An 18,291-nucleotide genomic window follows, 5' to 3' on the forward strand; every position below is an offset into this window, starting at 1 on the left:
ACCAGTGCTTTGTTACTTATAGCTTATCAAATTTGTCATCGTAAGAACGTCAACATGACTAAAGGGTCGTTTTCCTGAGTTCTATTGTTTAAGAGTCGAGTGGCAACATAGAAAGAGGAATCCTTTAAGCCATTTGTTTACATCAGCTTTATCCATTTTTCTTGAAGGCCATTCCTTTTAGATTTCTCAAGAGCTCAGTGTAACCTTAATTATCCAATTAAGAGTCAATATGCAGTGCCCTCCAGAATTATTGGCCCCCTTGGTAGAGATAAGGCCTAAAACCTTCAGTCATCCATCAGCATAGATTTTGTCTGCAAGAAGTCCCGGGTATACCAATAATTTTGACAAATGTTTATTTTATTATGGATTTTTTTCCCTTTGAATAATTTCACCTTGTACAAAGGTTAAAGTTCTCACATTTCTTTGTAAGTTACAAAGTTTATTATTTTTTCATACCCTTTTTATCACATCTTATAAAGTGGATAGTCTTGGTTCTAAATACTTGATAGACAAGCATAAGCATTCTCATTGCGGTGGTAATTGAATGAGCAGACACTAAAAGGTGAAGGTTTCAATATTATACAAAACTATATTATGATATTTATATTATAAAAAAAAAATGAAATGAAACTGCAGTGTACAGTGATTAACTGAAAGTCCTTGTCCTCCATTGGTTGTCCACGGTTGCTTGGCAACAATAGTGTGGTCCAAACCTGGGCTGCCCACACTGTTTTGTCTTGGCGGCCAAAGTACAACATGAGTCGAAGGCCAAAAAGACAAAACAGTATGCAAATAAAGAAAGCAGGCTGAATTTTGAAAAATCCATTTTACTATATTTTACAATGTTTTTACATAAAAATATCAATTTAAAAGGAAAATATTAATTTGATCATTTATAGTTTATATATTATATATGTCATATGAAAATATGTTTGTTCTCTCATTAGGTTAGGGGGGTATTGTTAGGGTAACTCTCTGGTGGGCCAAATGAAACGTCCTCATGGGTGAACTTTTGGACGGTGGGCCACACTTTGAGTAGCCTTGCTCTAAATTAACTACATTTCTTGGCAGAAGAACTGTTTATTGTGATCATTATTATTATTAATATATTACATTATTTATTGAAAATGTGTGTATCATATTTTGTGTTGCTGAGCTTTTACAGAAAAGGTTTTTATCACAGGTAAGAACTCTTATGTGATAAAATGTGCTGTAGATGCAGATTACTGATGTGTATCTCTAAGATTCTGAAAGGACTACATTTGTACATGAAACACTTTCTTTCAACTTAATTAATGGCAATAAAACTGCAGTGTCACCACAACAGTATAACAATATTATTTTAATTCCAAGTTCTGATGATGTAATCAGATAGAAGGCATCATTCACATTCCCATTGCCAGCACCAGTTTACTCATTCAATTACAAAGCTGCGTCAACACCTAATTTGTCGCACAGCAAGCAAAGCAAAAGCGCGTTGCACAGGTGTTTACCTCAGATGGTGCTACCTCCTCTGGAGTTTTGAACCAGTTCAAAAAGATGTCCCCGTTAATCAGCGCTCTGCACTGATATCATCTCAGGCAGGGAACCGTGCTTATGAGGTTGTGAGTAATGTTCAGGCAGGCTGACAGCGCATGTGATTGCACTCCTCCCTGATGTATTTCCATAATGCCCTGCATGCATGCACATGCATCGATGTGTAAGACTGCCAAATTAGAATATTTCACGACGCCTTTCGTGCCGTCCGTGGAATATCAGAAGCATATACGGCGCCACAGAAATGTATGATAATGGCTCAAAACGCGAGAGTGCACATTTTTAACAATACGAAAAATCCCTGTGCTAGGGAAGACTCAGATGTTGGCATATTCCGCTATGAAGGTGGGTTTGGGGAGGATTATGCTACTACGCAATGCGTTTCGCTGACTTAACATTTAACATGCAGCCCCAGCACCCCCCGCTCCCCAAATGGTACGGTGACATGTTCATGGATGTAATTCCTCTGATAATTTACCATGGTATATGACTTGGCTGTGATTTAATTTTTCATAGAGTGCATGGGCTCTGGAAGCACTTAAGAGTGCAAAGGGGAGGGGGAGGAGGGAGAAAAGAAGAACCTACACGTTTTTCTACCCCCCACCCCTGTTTTCTCTCATCCTCTGGCTGGTCCTGGCACGGCAGTTTGTGATTTGGGTTTGTCTCTCTCTCTCCCCCCTCTCTCTCTCTCTCTCTCTCTCTCTCCTGCTCCTGCCTCTGATGATGTCCTTTCTGCACCAGCAAGATCAGAGAGCCTGTGTGCAATTTTAATCAGTGTGGTGAGGGAAAGGGGGGTAAAGAGAGAGAGAAAGAGAGAGAGAGAGGCTGTGGATTGATCGTGGTAGAGAGAGAGAAAGAAAGAGGGGAAACAGAGAGAGACAGTGAAAAGGAGGGAGGGGGTGAGATAGAGGGGAGGAACAGAACCTCGGTTTACGCTGTGCAGAGGCACACAGCATCAGACAGCATATGGCAGCCCTGCAGTGCTTGCAAACGAGAGAATATCTCTCTCAATGAGAGAGCGGGCAAGGGGGTGTGAGGAGAGGAACTGGTCGCAAAAAAAAGGGGGGCAAAAAAAGGGAAGAGGCGAGCGTGAATGGATGCATGAATGGGATTAGGATGAGGGCGTTTGCGCGGCACAGGATTGATGACTGCAGCCGAGGAAGGAAGGAGTCGCCGGTGGCTTTCAGGAGGAGGAGTGTATTATCTGGATGTTTTCGCTTTGTGAGCCGTGATTGCGGCCGCTGCTGCGACTGAGTGCGCCCAGAATTGGGGATATGCAGCAGAGCCACAGGAACATCCACCACAGACCAGGAGAGACCTCAGAGCGCAACCGGACCGCAGGGTGAGAGAAGGAACCGCCTGCAGGGCTTTCCAATGGAGATATCAAGCGTACCTGCCTTCTACTGGATCAAAGGTCGCCTCTGCTCGCTTTGATGATGATGCGCTCCGCTCTGGCATGCTAGACCACCGGAGTGCGCTTGAGCCAAGAAGGACCAGTAGTCCTTGGATTAGAGCGAGTGGAAACAAGTCGTCATCAGGGGCCGGTTGATTCGGCAGTGGCCACACTTGCGAGCCTCTGATGGATTGAGGGATTCTGAATCAACAGCAGGGCAGGAGGATAATGTGGACTTGGTAAATGTGACATGCATTTCATTTCATGAGCAGAGGTGATGCAAGGAGTCTTTCTTATCTCTAACCAGTTGGCACTGTAGCTGAATTCCAACATTGGCCCAGTGAGTTTGAGAGTGTGACAGTTAAAGGGTCTGTAATGGGTACTGTGTAAGTAAGTGGTTTGGGGCATTTTGAAAAGTCCTCCTTCTGCTGTCTGTCTTGAGGGTCACCAACTAGGTTAGACTGAGCTTCACAATGCAAAGTGGCATGTGCATCTGAGAAAAAGAACACATGTATATCAGGGAGATTGCTGCTTCTTTGTATCGTGTGGTAGAGGTGAAGATCTTGTGGCGCAAAAGTTCCCTGAGAACTTTCTGATCTTCTAGTCCATTTAGGTCTGAGTAGTTTGATTTGAATCAAAGGGAGCACAATTGTGTATCGCTCCACTATTTTCCTCTCCTTTCGAAGGACAATGCCAAATTGTCCTTCTCCACTGGACTCACTTACTTGAAGCCGCTCTTCGAAAGGACTAGCTGCCGACCTCTACCTCTGCCCTTCTCCTGGCAGCGAGGGCTCCTGGTGGCTCGCTCACCACTCTTGTCGTCTGTGTGTGTGGTGGGCCCCTGCTGCTGGTGGCCCCCTTGTCCAAGCCTGGACGCTGCCTTGCTGCTGCTGCCCTTGGCTCTGCTGGCCAAAGATGATGTGGCAGTGCCACATCTCGGCCTCTGAGTGCCGCTGCTACCGGCTCAATGGCTTCTCGCTGCTCAAACGCCTCCCTCTGTCGGCAGATGCAGCAGGGAGCCGGGTGCTGGAGCAGTCGGTGGGGGAGTGGCTGGAGCACGTGGGCTTCCCTCAGTACGAGAGCAAGCTGCTGCTCAATGGATTCGACGACCTGCGTTTCATGGTGAGTGGTCTTTTGTGCCCCACTGAATATTCAGCCAAGTGGTTGAATTAACTGAAATCTGTAGACCACAATTCATCATTCTTCCATTTCTCCAAACCAAGCTGGTCAAAAACCATCCCAAAAGGTGCTGAGGACCTTTTGTGGCTGTACCAGCTTGCTGTTTAAAATGCAACTGAAAGATCTGAAATCCAGTCAGAAACCATAGCTTGAGCTGGGTGCAGAAGTATGTCCAAAAGTATCCTGACACATGCTCTTTCGAAAAAAGGTTTCAGTAGGGAGCTTGTCCCCCTTTTGGCCCAAGAATATTAGAGAGATCAGGCACATAAGTTGAGTAAGTCTTGCTCATAAATGACACTCTAACTCCTCCACAAAAGGTTCAGTGGTGCTTAGTCCCTTCAGAGAACATATTTTCACCACTCCAGTACTCAAGGTGGGGAGTTGGGGAGCTTTGCATCACTTCACCTGCTGATGCTTAGCATTGCTCATTGTGATCTCAGCTTGTGTATGGGTGCTCAAACGTGTCCTATTCTAGTGTCAAAATTTTTCAATGGGTTACACAGCTTGTACGCTTGAAATTTAACATCGGTGTCAGCAATTGGCAAAGCCCAGTTCTTTAATTAGAAAATGTGTCTGGATACTTTTGGACATCCCAGGTATTTGTGTGCCTATAGTGTTTGTACTGTACTTTGTATAGTGTTACTTGTGCCTAATAATTATCAAAACATGATTTAAAAATGGACAAACACTGAACTTGAATGCATGTGTGCAGGGTAGCAATGTAATGGAAGATGAAGACCTTAGGGAAATTGGCATCACAGACCCGGGCCATCGGAAGAAAATTCTTCACGCAGCAAAGAGCCTACCGAAGGTGCTGTTTATAATCTTACCACCAACAAGTCAGACACACTTTTCAGGCTGTGAAGTTCTCAAAATTATTTATAGGCTTTAAAATTACAAAGGATTCTGTGAATAGCCAAAAAGATTGGTTAACATAAACAGCAAAATCCCCAGTGCTGAAAGCACTCTTACAACATTTATCTTTGACCAGATGTATGTATATAAACAGCATATGTGTTAATTCAACATTAGGGATTTCATTATGTAGCTTTTCTTCAAAATTAATACCCAAACTGATGAAATGTTTACTGTATGTTAGGTTCAATTTCTTGAAACTCAGTGCAAGGTGTTCTTTACTCTTTCTATAGGTTAAAGCTCTAGGTTGTGATGGCAGTACCTCACTAGCCTCCTGGCTGGAGATCTTAGGTCTTGGGGAGTATCTCCACAACTTCCTGTCCAGTGGCTATCGCACCCTGGAGTGTGTGAAGAACCTATGGGAGCTGGAGATTGTCAATGTAATTATCTCTTCTGAATTCCCTTTGCATAAACGAATGCGTCTTACAGTCCATTGAGATTCCAGTGGGATTTTTAGGGTGCTTTCACATGTACCCTGTTTGGTGGGGACCAGTCAACCCATTCACAGGTATGCACTAAACAAATGAACTGTGGTTTGCAAAAAATCTTCCAAAGGAACCGAGGATCAGTTTTACTGTTGGCAGAAACATGGTTTTTCAGTGATTCACACCAAACAAGGGATTTAAATATTAGAGCTTGCTTCTCTCTTCTTCAAGTAGTACATCAGAGCTGTATTGTCTACACAGTCTGCCTGTTTTAATATTCAACTATTCACAGTTGCCCATAGCAGGCACACATGCAATAAGTCATGCTTCTGATGTTGCCATATTGACTGCAGAACATGTTTTTGATAGTTGGGGTCAGCACCAGTAGCTTCACTAGTTCAGTTTAACCCATAATTAGGCCAAGAGATCATAAAGAAAAAGATAAAGTTTTTTGCTTTAGTTGTGATACATGTAGAAGTTAAGCATCTATATGTTCATGCAACATAATTGCTAGGCTAAGAAATTTATGTCAAGAATACACTGTGTGCACAATTATTAGGCAAGTGAGTATTTTGACCATATTATCATTTTTAGGCATATTTTCTAACTCCAACCTGGATAAAATTGAATGCTTAATGGATTTAAGCATAGCAGGTGATGTGTATCTGTGTAATGAGGGAGGGTGTGGCCTAAGGAGGTCAACACCCTATATCAAGGTGTGCATAATTATTAGGCAGCTTTTTTCTTTAGGCAAAATGGACCAAAAAAGAGATTGAACTAACTCTGAAAAGTTAAAAATTACCAAAAGTCTCTCAGAGGGATGCATAACTCCTGAAATTGGTAAGATATTGGGGCGTGATCACAGAACCATCAAACATTTTGTTGGAGGGTGGCAAGAAACGTGCTGAGAAAAAAAGATGCAAAATAACTGCCAAGGATTTGAGAAGAATCAAGCATGAAGCTAGCAGGAACCCATTAATCTTCCAGTTCTGTCCTATTCCAGAACTGCAGCCTAGCTGGAATATCAAGAAGTACAAGATGTTCAGCGCTCAGGGACATGGCCAAGGTAAGGAAGGCTGAAACCCGACCACCACTGAACAAGACACATAAGCTGAAGTGTATAGACTGGTCCAAGAAGAATCTGAAGACAGATTTTTCAAAGGTGTTATGGACTGATGAAATGAGAGTGACTCTTGACGGACCAGATGGATGGGCCCGTGGCTGGATCAGTAACGGGACAGAGCTCCACTTCGAGTCAGACGCCAGCAAGGTGGTTGGACCTTTTCGGGTTGAAGATGGGCTCAAAATCAACTCCCAATCCTACTGCCAGTTTTTAGAAGACACTTTCTTTAAGCAGTGGTACAGGAAGAATCTGCATCTTTCAAAAAGACGATGATTTTGATGCAGGACATGCTCCATCACATGCATCCATGTACTCCTCTGCATGGCTCGCCAGTAAAGGCATTAAAGATGAAACTTATGACATGGCCCCCTTCCTCACCTGACCTGATCCCAATTGAGAACTTGTGGGCAATTCTTAAACGGGAGATTTACAGTGAAGGAAAACAGTACACCTCTCTGAACAGGGTCTGGGAGGCTGTGGTTCCTGCTGCACAAAAAGTTGATCGTCAACAGATCAAGAAACTGACAGACTCCATGACTCCATCACTGTTATTGAAAAGAAGCTATATTGGTCACTAATTTTTTTTTTATTTCTCAGAAATGTTCACTGGAAAGCTTTGAGTTGTTTGTTTATAATTCTCACTTGAACAGATGAAAATAAAAAAGTGAGATGGGAAAATATTTTTCATTTCGCTGCATAATAATTCTGCACCATTATAGTTGCCCAATAAATGTGCACATATAGATATTCTCCTAAGAAAGCCAAAACTTCACTTTATTTTTCTTAAACATTAATGTTTGAGATTTATTAACATTTTTAGATTAACCAAGAGCACTGTAGTTGGTCATTAATAAAAATAAGACTTGTGCACATAATTGTGCACACAGTGTATAAAGATCTGGATTTTTTATGACCACTATGGCTAGTGGAAAAAATATGTTGATTATCTGGCCACAATGGAGGTAAACGTGAAAATAACCAAGTGCTCAAATCGCAGTCAAATTCCTGACCAACCTGTGTTATAAATGTGTATAATTTAGTGTCATCTAGGTAAAACAAACAGAATCAAATAAAAAGAGTAATAGTGTCACAAAAACCTAAGCTCTGGTGCAGACTTACAAAAAAGCCTTAGTGTCCTATCTCTGTTCCTTGACCACAAGTACTTAGCCAACGTGCTTAGTTATATGTGTATTTTGTAAAGGTCTAAATAGGAGCTTTCTTTGGTAGATTCCTCTTTGAGGATGAATAATGTTTGCTGTGGCCTGATTTAGACTATGTTCTGTCTTGTGTAGGTGTTAAAAATTGGCCCACTTGGCCACAGGAAGAGAATCATTGCTTCCATAGCGGAGCGACCATATGAGGAGGCACCTTCAAAGTCCAACCGCTTTGCCCAGCTCAAGGTACTGGACATGCTACATATCATATCATCACTGTAGAAAGAAAGTTTATATCTGAAATGGCAACTTTCTGCTTATATTGTTGTATTCTGCGTATCACATGTTGCTGTTATGTTTTCAAATGGTAAACCTCTTTAGTGTTGAACTTTTGGTATTTAACATTAACAGAAATCGCATGTCAATCATAGAAAGCATGAAATAGTTACACGTGGCTGATATTTTCACTGTTGATCTGCAGCTACTGCTTGAACCTGTGTACACTTACAGGAGAGTGAAGGGAACAGTGTTTTTAAATGCCTTTTTTCTTGTTTTCATTGACATCAAAATTATTTTTACATTTTTGACACTATTGCACACCTGTTTAGTCTTTGTTATTTTCTGCCAAAATTCTTTGCCTTTTTTCTTTTTTGGGCTGAAAACCAAAACTATAAATCTTTGGCCAAAAAAAATTTGGTAGCTGAAATTTTGGTGCATGGATGATTTCTGTTAATCCATTCGTAATGAAATATTTACAAAATTCAAAGAGCACCCTGCATTTTCAGATACCAGTCCTTCTAACAGTGATAATGTATATCATTTCAAACCACCATATAATATGTAATGCACACTGAAAATGTCCCTTTGCACTGCTCAGAGACTTGTGGATGCACAACATAGTACTCTCAGTGCAAAGTTCCAAGGAATTCTTGTGCTATTTTTATCTTGCTGCATTAATTATACAGTTGCGTGTGTGTTTTAGATTCAGGACCTCTTGTCCCAGAACCCCCCTCTTGGTTACATGGACCCATATACGAGTCGTTCCATGGACATGCTGCTGCCCCTGGGTGAATATGGGAGGAGAAGCAGAGCGCTGGATCAGGAATGCAGCGTCTCGCTCCGCTCCTACAGTGAGAGGCCGCGCTCACATGTGAGTCTCCTCTCTGGTGGTAGATGGTTGCACAAGAAAGTTTGACATGTGATCTTAGCATAGGGGGCTAGACCAGAACATTCAGCCTTTACTAGTTCAGCTTTTACTAGTACGGTCATTCTGTACTAGCAATCACTTGGAATGATTGTGATGGAATGAGAAAAATGGCTGCTTGTATGCTGGAATTGATTTGAACAATGATTACATTTCTGATAAATCATCTAAAAAAGTGAGAACTAATACATGCACCATTCTGCATTCACCACATGGCCAAAAACATTTAGACATATTCATATGTGCTTGTTGAACGCCTCATTCCAAACCCATGAGCATTAATAGGGAGCAATAGCTTCTACTCTTTGAGGAAGGCTTTCCACTAGATTTTGAAACATGGCTACATGTAAAGGGACCTGCCACAATATCTTGCACTGCGGGAGTAACTGCGCAGGGCCGGGCAGGAAACCGGCCAACTGTAGGTGAGAAATCCCACGAATTAATGAATAGCCTAAATAAGGCATATGGACCACTAAATCATATACAGTATATAAACAATATTAAATGATAACAGTAAAACAATTAAAATGATTGAAGTCATTCTAAAGAGTTGTGAAGCAACTGATCATGTGAACAGCACAGAGACGGCGGAACCTTCAGTCCAATGGTGACAGCTGCTAAGTCTATAAGGCATTTGGTGAAGTTACATCATAGTGAGACCGATGACCAGGACTGCCATGTTATTTCAGCAGAAAATAACGTATTTGTGAATAGACTGTGTCAGATATTGGATATCAGCTCGTCTTGATGGAACTGCCTGGGGGGCAGCGGGACAAAACATTTTGGTTGCAGACAGGAGCGGGACAAATGATCTTGTGGGAGCAGAAGGGAGCGGGACTGAAAAAACAGTCCTGCACAGACCTCTAGCCACAGGGATGCCTTTGATCTTAGTCAATAGAGCATTAGTTAAGTCGGGCACTGATGTTAGGTGATAAAGTGTTCCAATTCATCACAAAGATGTTGGATGAGGTTGAGGCTAGTTCTTCCACACCAAACTCACAAATCCATTTCTTTATGGGTGCTGCCATCTGCAGTGTCATGGTGAAATAGGAAAGGGTTTTCTCCTAAATGTTTCAACAAAGTTGTATTCTCTATATTGTAATTGTATGCTGTAGCATAAATATTTCCCTTCGCTGGAACTAAGATGTCCAACTTAAACCATGAAAAATTCCTCCAAACTTTGGCACTGTGCATTCAGGTTTGTAGCTTTCTGACAAACCAAGATTTGTAGCATATACAGTATGAAGTGTTGCTGTACTACATAGAATGCATCACAGTTAGAGTGTGACAAACATCAAGCTATTTCTACACTCAATTTGTGTAACTTAATAAGACATAATTTCAATTAATGAGCTGCAAGATGTGAGGTGAGAGAAGTAACTTTAGCTGAGATAACATAGCAATAGCATTTGTCAGTTTATCTAAAAGACAGACTGCCTTTCTATGTGTAATTTTCAAGCCCTCTGTGATTTACACTGTGACTTGCTGCAAAACTGAACCGTGCTCAGCATTACTGAGCGCTAGCATGCATTGACACAGAATGACACAGAATTTTTAAACACTTCATGCTTCAGTACTCTGCCCTGTTCTGTAAGCTTGTGTGACCTACAGCTTTACGGCTCAGCTGTTGTTACTTTTCTACTTCACAGAAATGGCACTGATGGTTGACTGGGGCATCTTCAGCAGGGCGAACCTACTTGTTGGAAAGATAGCATCTTGTAACAGTACCATGGTGAAAGTGTCTTAGCGAACCTACTACTTAGAAGAGATGTCCACATTGGGCCATTTGGTGTGTTTATAGCTCCAGCAATCAATACATTTAACTTTGTTGTCTGCAAACTGCTCATCGTTTGGACTACAGGCCAAGAGTATGGATCAAGCAGTGTTTTTGCTTCTTTTTTTTAAATAATTAAATCAATTGGCTGAAAACCAGCAAAACACCAAATGTTTATAGATGCTGATTTTAAGCAAAGAGCCTTATCTGAAATATTTCATTGGCCAGCACTCTGTACTCTTACTCTAATGCATCATATGGGAAAAGCCATCACAGTCTTTATTGGCTTTCCCTTATAATGAGTTGTTTTTAATTATTTACAACCTCCTAATACACCTGATTAAATTAATTGGATTAAGGTCTGGGCTTTGACTAGGCCATTCCAATACAGTTACACGTTTCCTCTTAAACCATTTGAGTGTTGCTTTGGCAGTATGCTTTGGGTCATTGTCCTGTTGGAAGGTGAACCTCTGTTCCAGTCTCAAATCACTGACAGACTGAAACAGGTTTTGCTCAAGAATATCCCTGTACTCAGCACCATCCATCTTCCCCTCGACTTGGACCAATGTCCCAGTCCCTGCTGCTGAAAAACATCCCCACAGCATGATCCGCCACCACCATGTTTCACTGTGGATGTGTTCTTGGGGTGATGAGATATGTTGGTTTTGTTCCAGATGTAGCGTTCTCATCGGTGGCCGAAAAGGTCAATTTTGGTCTCATCTGTCCAGAGCACCTTCCTCCATTTATTTGGGGAGACTCCCACATGCCTTGTGGCAAACTCAAAACGAGCCTTCCTATGTTTGTCTGTTTTTTCTGGCCACTTTTCCATAAAGCCCAGCTCTATGGAGTTTATGGCTCTGCTTGGGAACTCTGCTGCTCCTTCATGGTTACCTTTGGTCTCTATGCTGCCTCTCTGATTAATGCCCTCCTTGCCTGGTCTCAGAGTTTTGGTGGGCGGCCCTCTCTTGGCAGGTTTGTTGTGGTACCATTTCTTTCCATTTGATGATAATGGATTTGATGGTGCTCCGGGGGATCATCAGAGATTTGGATCTTTTTTTATAACCCAACACTGACTTGTACTTCTCAACAACTTTGTCCCTGACTTGTTTGGAGATCTCCTTGGTCTTCACGGTGTTGTTTGGTTAGTGGTGCCTCTTGCTTAATGGTGTTGCAGTCTCTGGGGCCTTTCAGAAAAGGTGTGTATATATACTGACAGATCATGTGACACTTAGATTGCACACAGGTGGATTTCATTTCACTAAGCATGTGACTTCTGAAGGTAATAGGTTGCACCAGAACTTTTTAGGGGCTTCATAGCAAAGGGGGTGAATACATATGCACATGCCAATTTTCAGTTTTTTATTATCAAATAATTTTTTTAATATATATTTTTCTCATTTCACTTCACTAACTTAGGCTATTTTGTGCAGATGCGTCACATACAATTCAGATTAAAACAACATTTAAATGCAGGTTGTAATGTAACAATATAGGTAAAAAGCCAAGGGTGGTGAATACTTTCGCAAGGCACTGTAAGTATCAAAAATGAAAGTACTAAAAGAAATTATAACTAATGTCCTGTTACTATTCTTTAACAAAACTCTTGCTTTATCAACTCATTTGAGGTGAGAATACTCTGTCACTCTCGTAACAGCAATATTTTAATAGAATGTCATTAATTAGTGACACTGATGTCTATTAAAATGATCAAAAGCACAAAACACTGAAGGCACAGTTTCCATTAGGTAGAACCAAGTTTTGGTTTGGTTTAAGATTTATTTGCAAATTAGTTACAAGTTTAAATAAAATTTAATTAAAAACTTGCTTTAAACTCAGGATCACAAATGAGTTTCCTTTACTATATTGATCTGTAGGTCTGTGTTCATAAACATAAATCAGCCCAAAAGGAAAAACAGATTTAGCAAAAAGTAGTGGAGTAAAAAGTAAGATATTTGACTTTGAAATGTAGTGGAGTGAGAGTAAAAAGTCATCAAAATGGAAATGCTTCAGTAAAGTACAGATAGACAAAAAACTACAGTACAGTAACTAATTACATTTAGTTTGTTACTGTCCACCACTCTCTGTAACATCTGCATGTTAGAATCAGTGTAGCAGTACAGCTCTGCAGGAGCAAAGCAAAAGAAAAATCAGTTAATTATACGCCATCACTGCAGTTATTTCATCAGTTTTGTTATTTCGTCATCCTTTTGTTCAGTTATTAAACATATTACTGTCCGTTGTCTCTTGAAAAAAAAGTTAGTGTTGCTTACAGCCTACTGGCCTGTAATGTGCCACGTCACCACTTTGTCTTGTCTGTTATTCATGTATGTGCTTCTGAAGGAACGTCATACAGATCGGCACAGGGAGTCCCGGCTAAACCTGCGGCCCACGAGCCAGTCTGCCTCCTACGCCACTGTCTCTACGTGGCACCACCATCCTGAGAAGCTCATCACCGAGGCTTGTTGCTATGAAGCTAGTGTAAGTCATTTCTGTGGCTTTCTTCATATTCAAGCACATCAGCATATGTTTTGCATACATTTGAATGAATTATGCAACAGTTTAACCAAAGTCCTCTGTACTTTGCACCATACAAGTTTAATCTGAACTGCTCAGCATTTTAATTACTTTTAGGCTTTGCTGTGGGTCGGTTAACCAATAAAACCCTACTTAATTCACATATGCAGTATATACAGAACCAGACAAAAGTTAGGACACACCTAATTGTCATGCGCTCAGATCCAGCCTCGCAAGACAGGGACTCCAATTCCCAGAGTCCTTTGGAGTCTCATGTGACTTCATACTCCCCACCCCACTCTTGGCGGATCAATAATCAAGTCTCCTGATTATTTAATTACATTTACATTACATTTACGGCATTTGGCTGACGCTCTTATCCAGAGCGACTTACAATTTGATCATTTTACACAGGCAGGCCAAGGCGGTGTTAGGAGTCTTGCCCAAGGACTCTTATTGGTATAGTGTAGGGTGTTTGCCCAGGTGGGGATTAGATGGGACTCTAAGGTTGGGCTATTTAAGCCCAGACATAGCACTGCTACAATGCGAAGTATTGTTCCGCTGAACCTTACCGAGCGGTTTCACTGTACCGTTTGTTTGAACTTTGGTATTGCTCTGCTAACTTTCATTTTTTGCCCTGCCCCTTTTTGGATACCTCTGTCTTTGTCGTTTTGGATATATACCTTTTTGACCTTGGCTCGGACTGGGATTTTGATTCTCTTTTTTTCTATTGTCGATTGATAATCTTGCCGTTTATTATAACTACTCTGATTTCCGATCTGCGTTCGTCTGCAACTCTCTCACCCCTACACTAATTAGATGCATGCTTTTTAGAATCTTTTTATATTCTTCTTAGTTTGATCTAAAGGCGTACGCTTAATTTGCTTAATGGACTACTTTGAAGAATCTACAATATGTAGATTTGTTTAACATAATTTGGTCATTTTGTTGTAATAATCTATCCTTACAAATGCTCTTTCATAGCAAATGTTGTTAGGCTGGACAAAGTTATTTAGACATTAATAATGAAAGCACTAAGACGTTCGTAAAAATGTGATTCTCTAAATTAACTTAAGAAGTTCTGAAGTATTCTGTTAAGAACGTATTAATTATTTTCTTAAAATGATTGTAGTGGTTTATAAACTATTGGCCATTTGTCTTGTAATCTACCTTACATTTTACATCTTACCATGACGCAAAATACATTTAGAATATAAACGTCATTTTAGCCAGTTATTCATTTTAACCTCAGTATCAAACCAAAACCAAAGCTAACTTACCACTTGTTTTTATAATTGTTCTTATGAGAAAAAGTTAAGAAATGAGTTAAGAAAAAAAAGAGGAAAAATAATTTACTTTATTTATTAACTTTTTTCTTAAGTATGTTTGAATGTTGATGTTCTGTCTGTTGTTCTCACACTTTTGAAGCTGGCCCACTTTAGAATAAAACCGCTCTCATAAAGTGTTTATGAATGGTTTAGAATGAGTTTATGAATGGTTATTAATTAGGTTTTAAACACCTTAAAAATAATGAATAAGCAGTTATAACACACACATAAAAAGGTGATCTGTTGCTTGCTATATAGTGCACCCACATTCATCTCTACGGTTAAACCTCAGATCTTGCTCTTGGCTTATCTTACATTGCCTTCTCCATCAGTCAGCATTAAACCTGACAACTCCAACAGACATATTTATCATATATTGCACCTCACTGTTGCCTTTTTATATTTGTGGTGTAACTGATTATTAATGATTTTAAGGTGCTCAGGACCTAACTAATAACCACTAATAAGCTCATTTAAAACCATTCATAAATCCTTTATAAGTGTAGTCTTATTGTGCAGTGGTACTGTAATTTTCAGCAACAAAATGTAATTGTAAAGCTTGTCCAACCTGCAACAGTAGCTATGAATAAATGAATGCATTTTGAGTAGAACATGAATAAGTCATTTCACTATTACTTTAAAAGGTGGAAAATAGAAAAAAAGAAGCAAGCGTGTCCAGACATTTGACTGGTAATGAACATCATATAGCTCCTATATACGATAATATTAGTACTGTGAGAATATTATGAGAACACTTTGTTCTTGTCATTCAAAGTCAACTGCAGTTGGTGTAGTGTAGTGGGTAACACCTCTGCCTTCTATGCTGTAGACTGGGGTTCAATCCCCCACTTGGGTAAGCACCCTACACTACACCAATAAGAGTCCTTGGGCAAAATTCCTAACACTGCCTTGGCCTGCCTGTGTAAAATGACCAAATTGTAAGACGCTCTGGATAAGAGCGTCAGTCAAATGCTGTAAATGTAACTGAGAGGGAATAAAAAAAGATGGTATTGTTTATGCTATGAGAAATATCTGTCTATCCTAGTCTGAACAGAACAAATGACTTTATTCCTAAATGGTACCGATTTAAGCATAAAAAAAATACTGAGTTTTTCTCTTTGTAGTATCTGGGTTCTGTGATTATCAGAGACCTGCGAGGTATTGAGTCTACTCAGGAGGCCTGTGCGAGAATACGGGTAAGCACAACTGCATTTTTACTTTTCACTTTGTATTTGAATTGATCTGGTGCCACTGTGGATGCCCTGGTTCTTTGCTTTGACAGTTTAAAAAACAGTCCTTATTGTCTGTCCTTTGGTTTGATCAATATTTTAAATCACTATCCAATTAACTAATACAGGATAGCGTCATGAAAAAACGTTGACAATTCAACTTACCAGACTAACAAGCGCTTCTGTCTTGTAATGTCTGTCAGAAATCAAAAGACCATCGGAAAGGCCCCGTCGTAATCCTGTCCATCACTTACAGAGGAGTCAAGTTTATCGATGCAGCCACTAAGGTAAAAGTCAACCAATCCAATTTAACACAAAGACACCGTTAACGACCAATGGAAAAACAATGTCATTTCACTTTAGTCCTTTAGATGGCAAATGTTTTATAGTGAGAGAAAAGTCTTTGTGAAATATGTAAGACATGTGCATATACTCACCGCTGCAGGCCATTGTGGCGGAGCACGAGATCCAGAACATCTCCTGTGCTGCCCAGGACCCTGATGATCTCCGCACCTTCGCCTACATCACGAAAGATCTGAAGTCTGGGCACCACTTCTGTCATGTCTTCACCACAGTAGAAGTGGTAAGGGCTCCCATTTGAATCAGTGTAATCACTCAAGCACCCAAATCGGCTCCATTTATGAAACAGATTTAATCTAAAAATGACTATGTGGAAATTAATGTTTAAACAGGCATTTATAAAACATGAATTTGATGTGAAACCATGCATAGACTCAGTCTGATTTCGAATGGCAGTAGCACTGTGCTACATTCATTACCGTGTGAGATTCGTGAAAAGTTTTTATATGTAAATGCTGAAAATACATCTTAAGGACATATGTAGAAATAAAGTGTTATTTTATGTACAACCCCAGTTCCAGGGAAGTTGGGACGTTGTGTAAAACATAAATAAAAACAGAATATGATTATTTGCGAATCCTTTTCAACCTATATTCAATTGAATACACTACAAAGTCAAGATATTTAATGTTCAAACAGATAAACTTTATTGTTTTTTGCAAATATTCACTCATTTTGAATTTGATGCCTGCAACACATTCCAAAGAAGTTGGGACAGGGGCAACAAAAGACTGGGGAAGTTGAGGAATGCTCAAAAAACACCTGTTTGGAACATTCCACAGGTGAACAGGTTAATTGGAAACAAGTGAGTGCCATGACTGGGTATAAGGGGAGCATCCCTGATAGCCTCAGTTGTTCACAAGCAAGGATGGGGCGAGGTTCACCACTTTGTGAACAACTGCGTGAGCAAATAGTCCAACAGTTTAAGAACAACGTTTCTCAACATGCAATTGCAAGGAATTTAGGGATTTCATCATCTACAGTCCATAATATCATCAAAAGATTCAGAGAATCTGGAGAAATCTCTGCAAGTAAGCAGCAAGGCAGAAAATCAACATTGAATGCCCGTGACCTTCGATCCCTCAGGCGGCACTGCATTAAAAACCGACATCATTCTGTAACGGATATTATCACATGGGCTCAGGAACACTTCAGAAAACCACTGTCAGTGAACTCAGTTCGTCGCTCCATCTACAAGTGCAAGTTAAAACTCTGCCATGCAAAGCGAAAGCCATATATCAACAACACCCAGAAACGCCGCCGGCTTCTCTGGGCCTGAGCTCATCTGAGATGGACTGACACAAAGTGGAAAAGTGTCCTGTGGTCTGACGAGTCCACATTTCAAATTGTTTTTGGAAATTATGGACTTCGTGTCCTCCAGGCCAAAGAGGAAAAGGATTGTCTGGATTGTTATCAGCGCAAAGTTCAAAAGCCAGCATGTCTGATGGTGTGGGGGGTTTAGTGCCCATGGCATGGCCAGCCTGCACATCTGTGAAGGCATCATTAATGCTGAAAGGTACATACAGGTTTTGGAGCAACATGTGCTGCCATCCAAGCAGCGTCTTTTTCAGGGATGTCCCTGCTTATTTCAGCAAGACGATGCCAAGCCACATTCTGCACGTGGTACAACAGCGTGGCTTCGTAGTAAAAGAGTGTGGGTACTAGACTGGCCTGCCTGCAGTCCAGACCTGTCTCCCATTGAAAATGTGTGGCGCATTATGAAGCGCAAAATATGACAACGGAGACCCCGGACTGTTGAGCAACTGAAGTTGTACATCAAGCAAGAATGGGAAAGAATTCCACCTACAGAGCTTCAACAATTAGTGTCCTCAGTTCCCAAACACTTACTGAGTTTTGTTAAAAGGAAACTTCTCTAGAACGTGTTGCAGGCATCAAATTCAAAATGAGTGAATATTTGCAAAAAACAATAAAGTTTATCTGTTTGAACATTAAATATCTTGTTTTTGTAGTGTATTCAGTTGAATATAGCTTGAAAAGGATTTGCAAATCATCGCATTCTGTTTTTATTTATTTGTTTTACACAACATCCCAACTTCATTGGAATCGGGGTTGTAAACGAGGTCCCAGGACGATACTTCCCTCAGAGTTATACTGGTACATAAGCTTCAAAATACAGCAGTAATTAGACTTATACAT

At 40.5% G+C, this 18,291-nt stretch overlaps 1 protein-coding gene across 4 annotated transcripts in view; it reads left to right on the plus strand.

Annotated features, from left to right (window-relative positions):
• anks1ab (ankyrin repeat and sterile alpha motif domain containing 1Ab) overlaps positions 1-18,291 on the plus strand; it is a 39,473-nt gene that overhangs the window by 12,058 nt on the left and 9,124 nt on the right. For all 4 annotated transcript variants that reach the window (XM_017708395.2, XM_017708397.2, XM_017708394.2 and 1 more), the window contains exons 3-11: positions 3,936-4,051; positions 4,821-4,919; positions 5,257-5,403; positions 7,864-7,971; positions 8,708-8,875; positions 13,044-13,181; positions 15,670-15,741; positions 15,978-16,061; positions 16,220-16,357. In XM_017708395.2, coding sequence (XP_017563884.1) covers positions 3,936-4,051; positions 4,821-4,919; positions 5,257-5,403; positions 7,864-7,971; positions 8,708-8,875; positions 13,044-13,181; positions 15,670-15,741; positions 15,978-16,061; positions 16,220-16,357 — 1,070 coding nt within the window. The remainder of the gene's footprint in view (positions 1-3,935; positions 4,052-4,820; positions 4,920-5,256; positions 5,404-7,863; positions 7,972-8,707; positions 8,876-13,043; positions 13,182-15,669; positions 15,742-15,977; positions 16,062-16,219; positions 16,358-18,291) is intronic.

The sequence above is a fragment of the Pygocentrus nattereri genome, chromosome 26, assembly GCF_015220715.1.
Source record: "Pygocentrus nattereri isolate fPygNat1 chromosome 26, fPygNat1.pri, whole genome shotgun sequence".
In the NCBI taxonomy this organism is placed as follows: domain Eukaryota; kingdom Metazoa; phylum Chordata; class Actinopteri; order Characiformes; family Serrasalmidae; genus Pygocentrus; species Pygocentrus nattereri.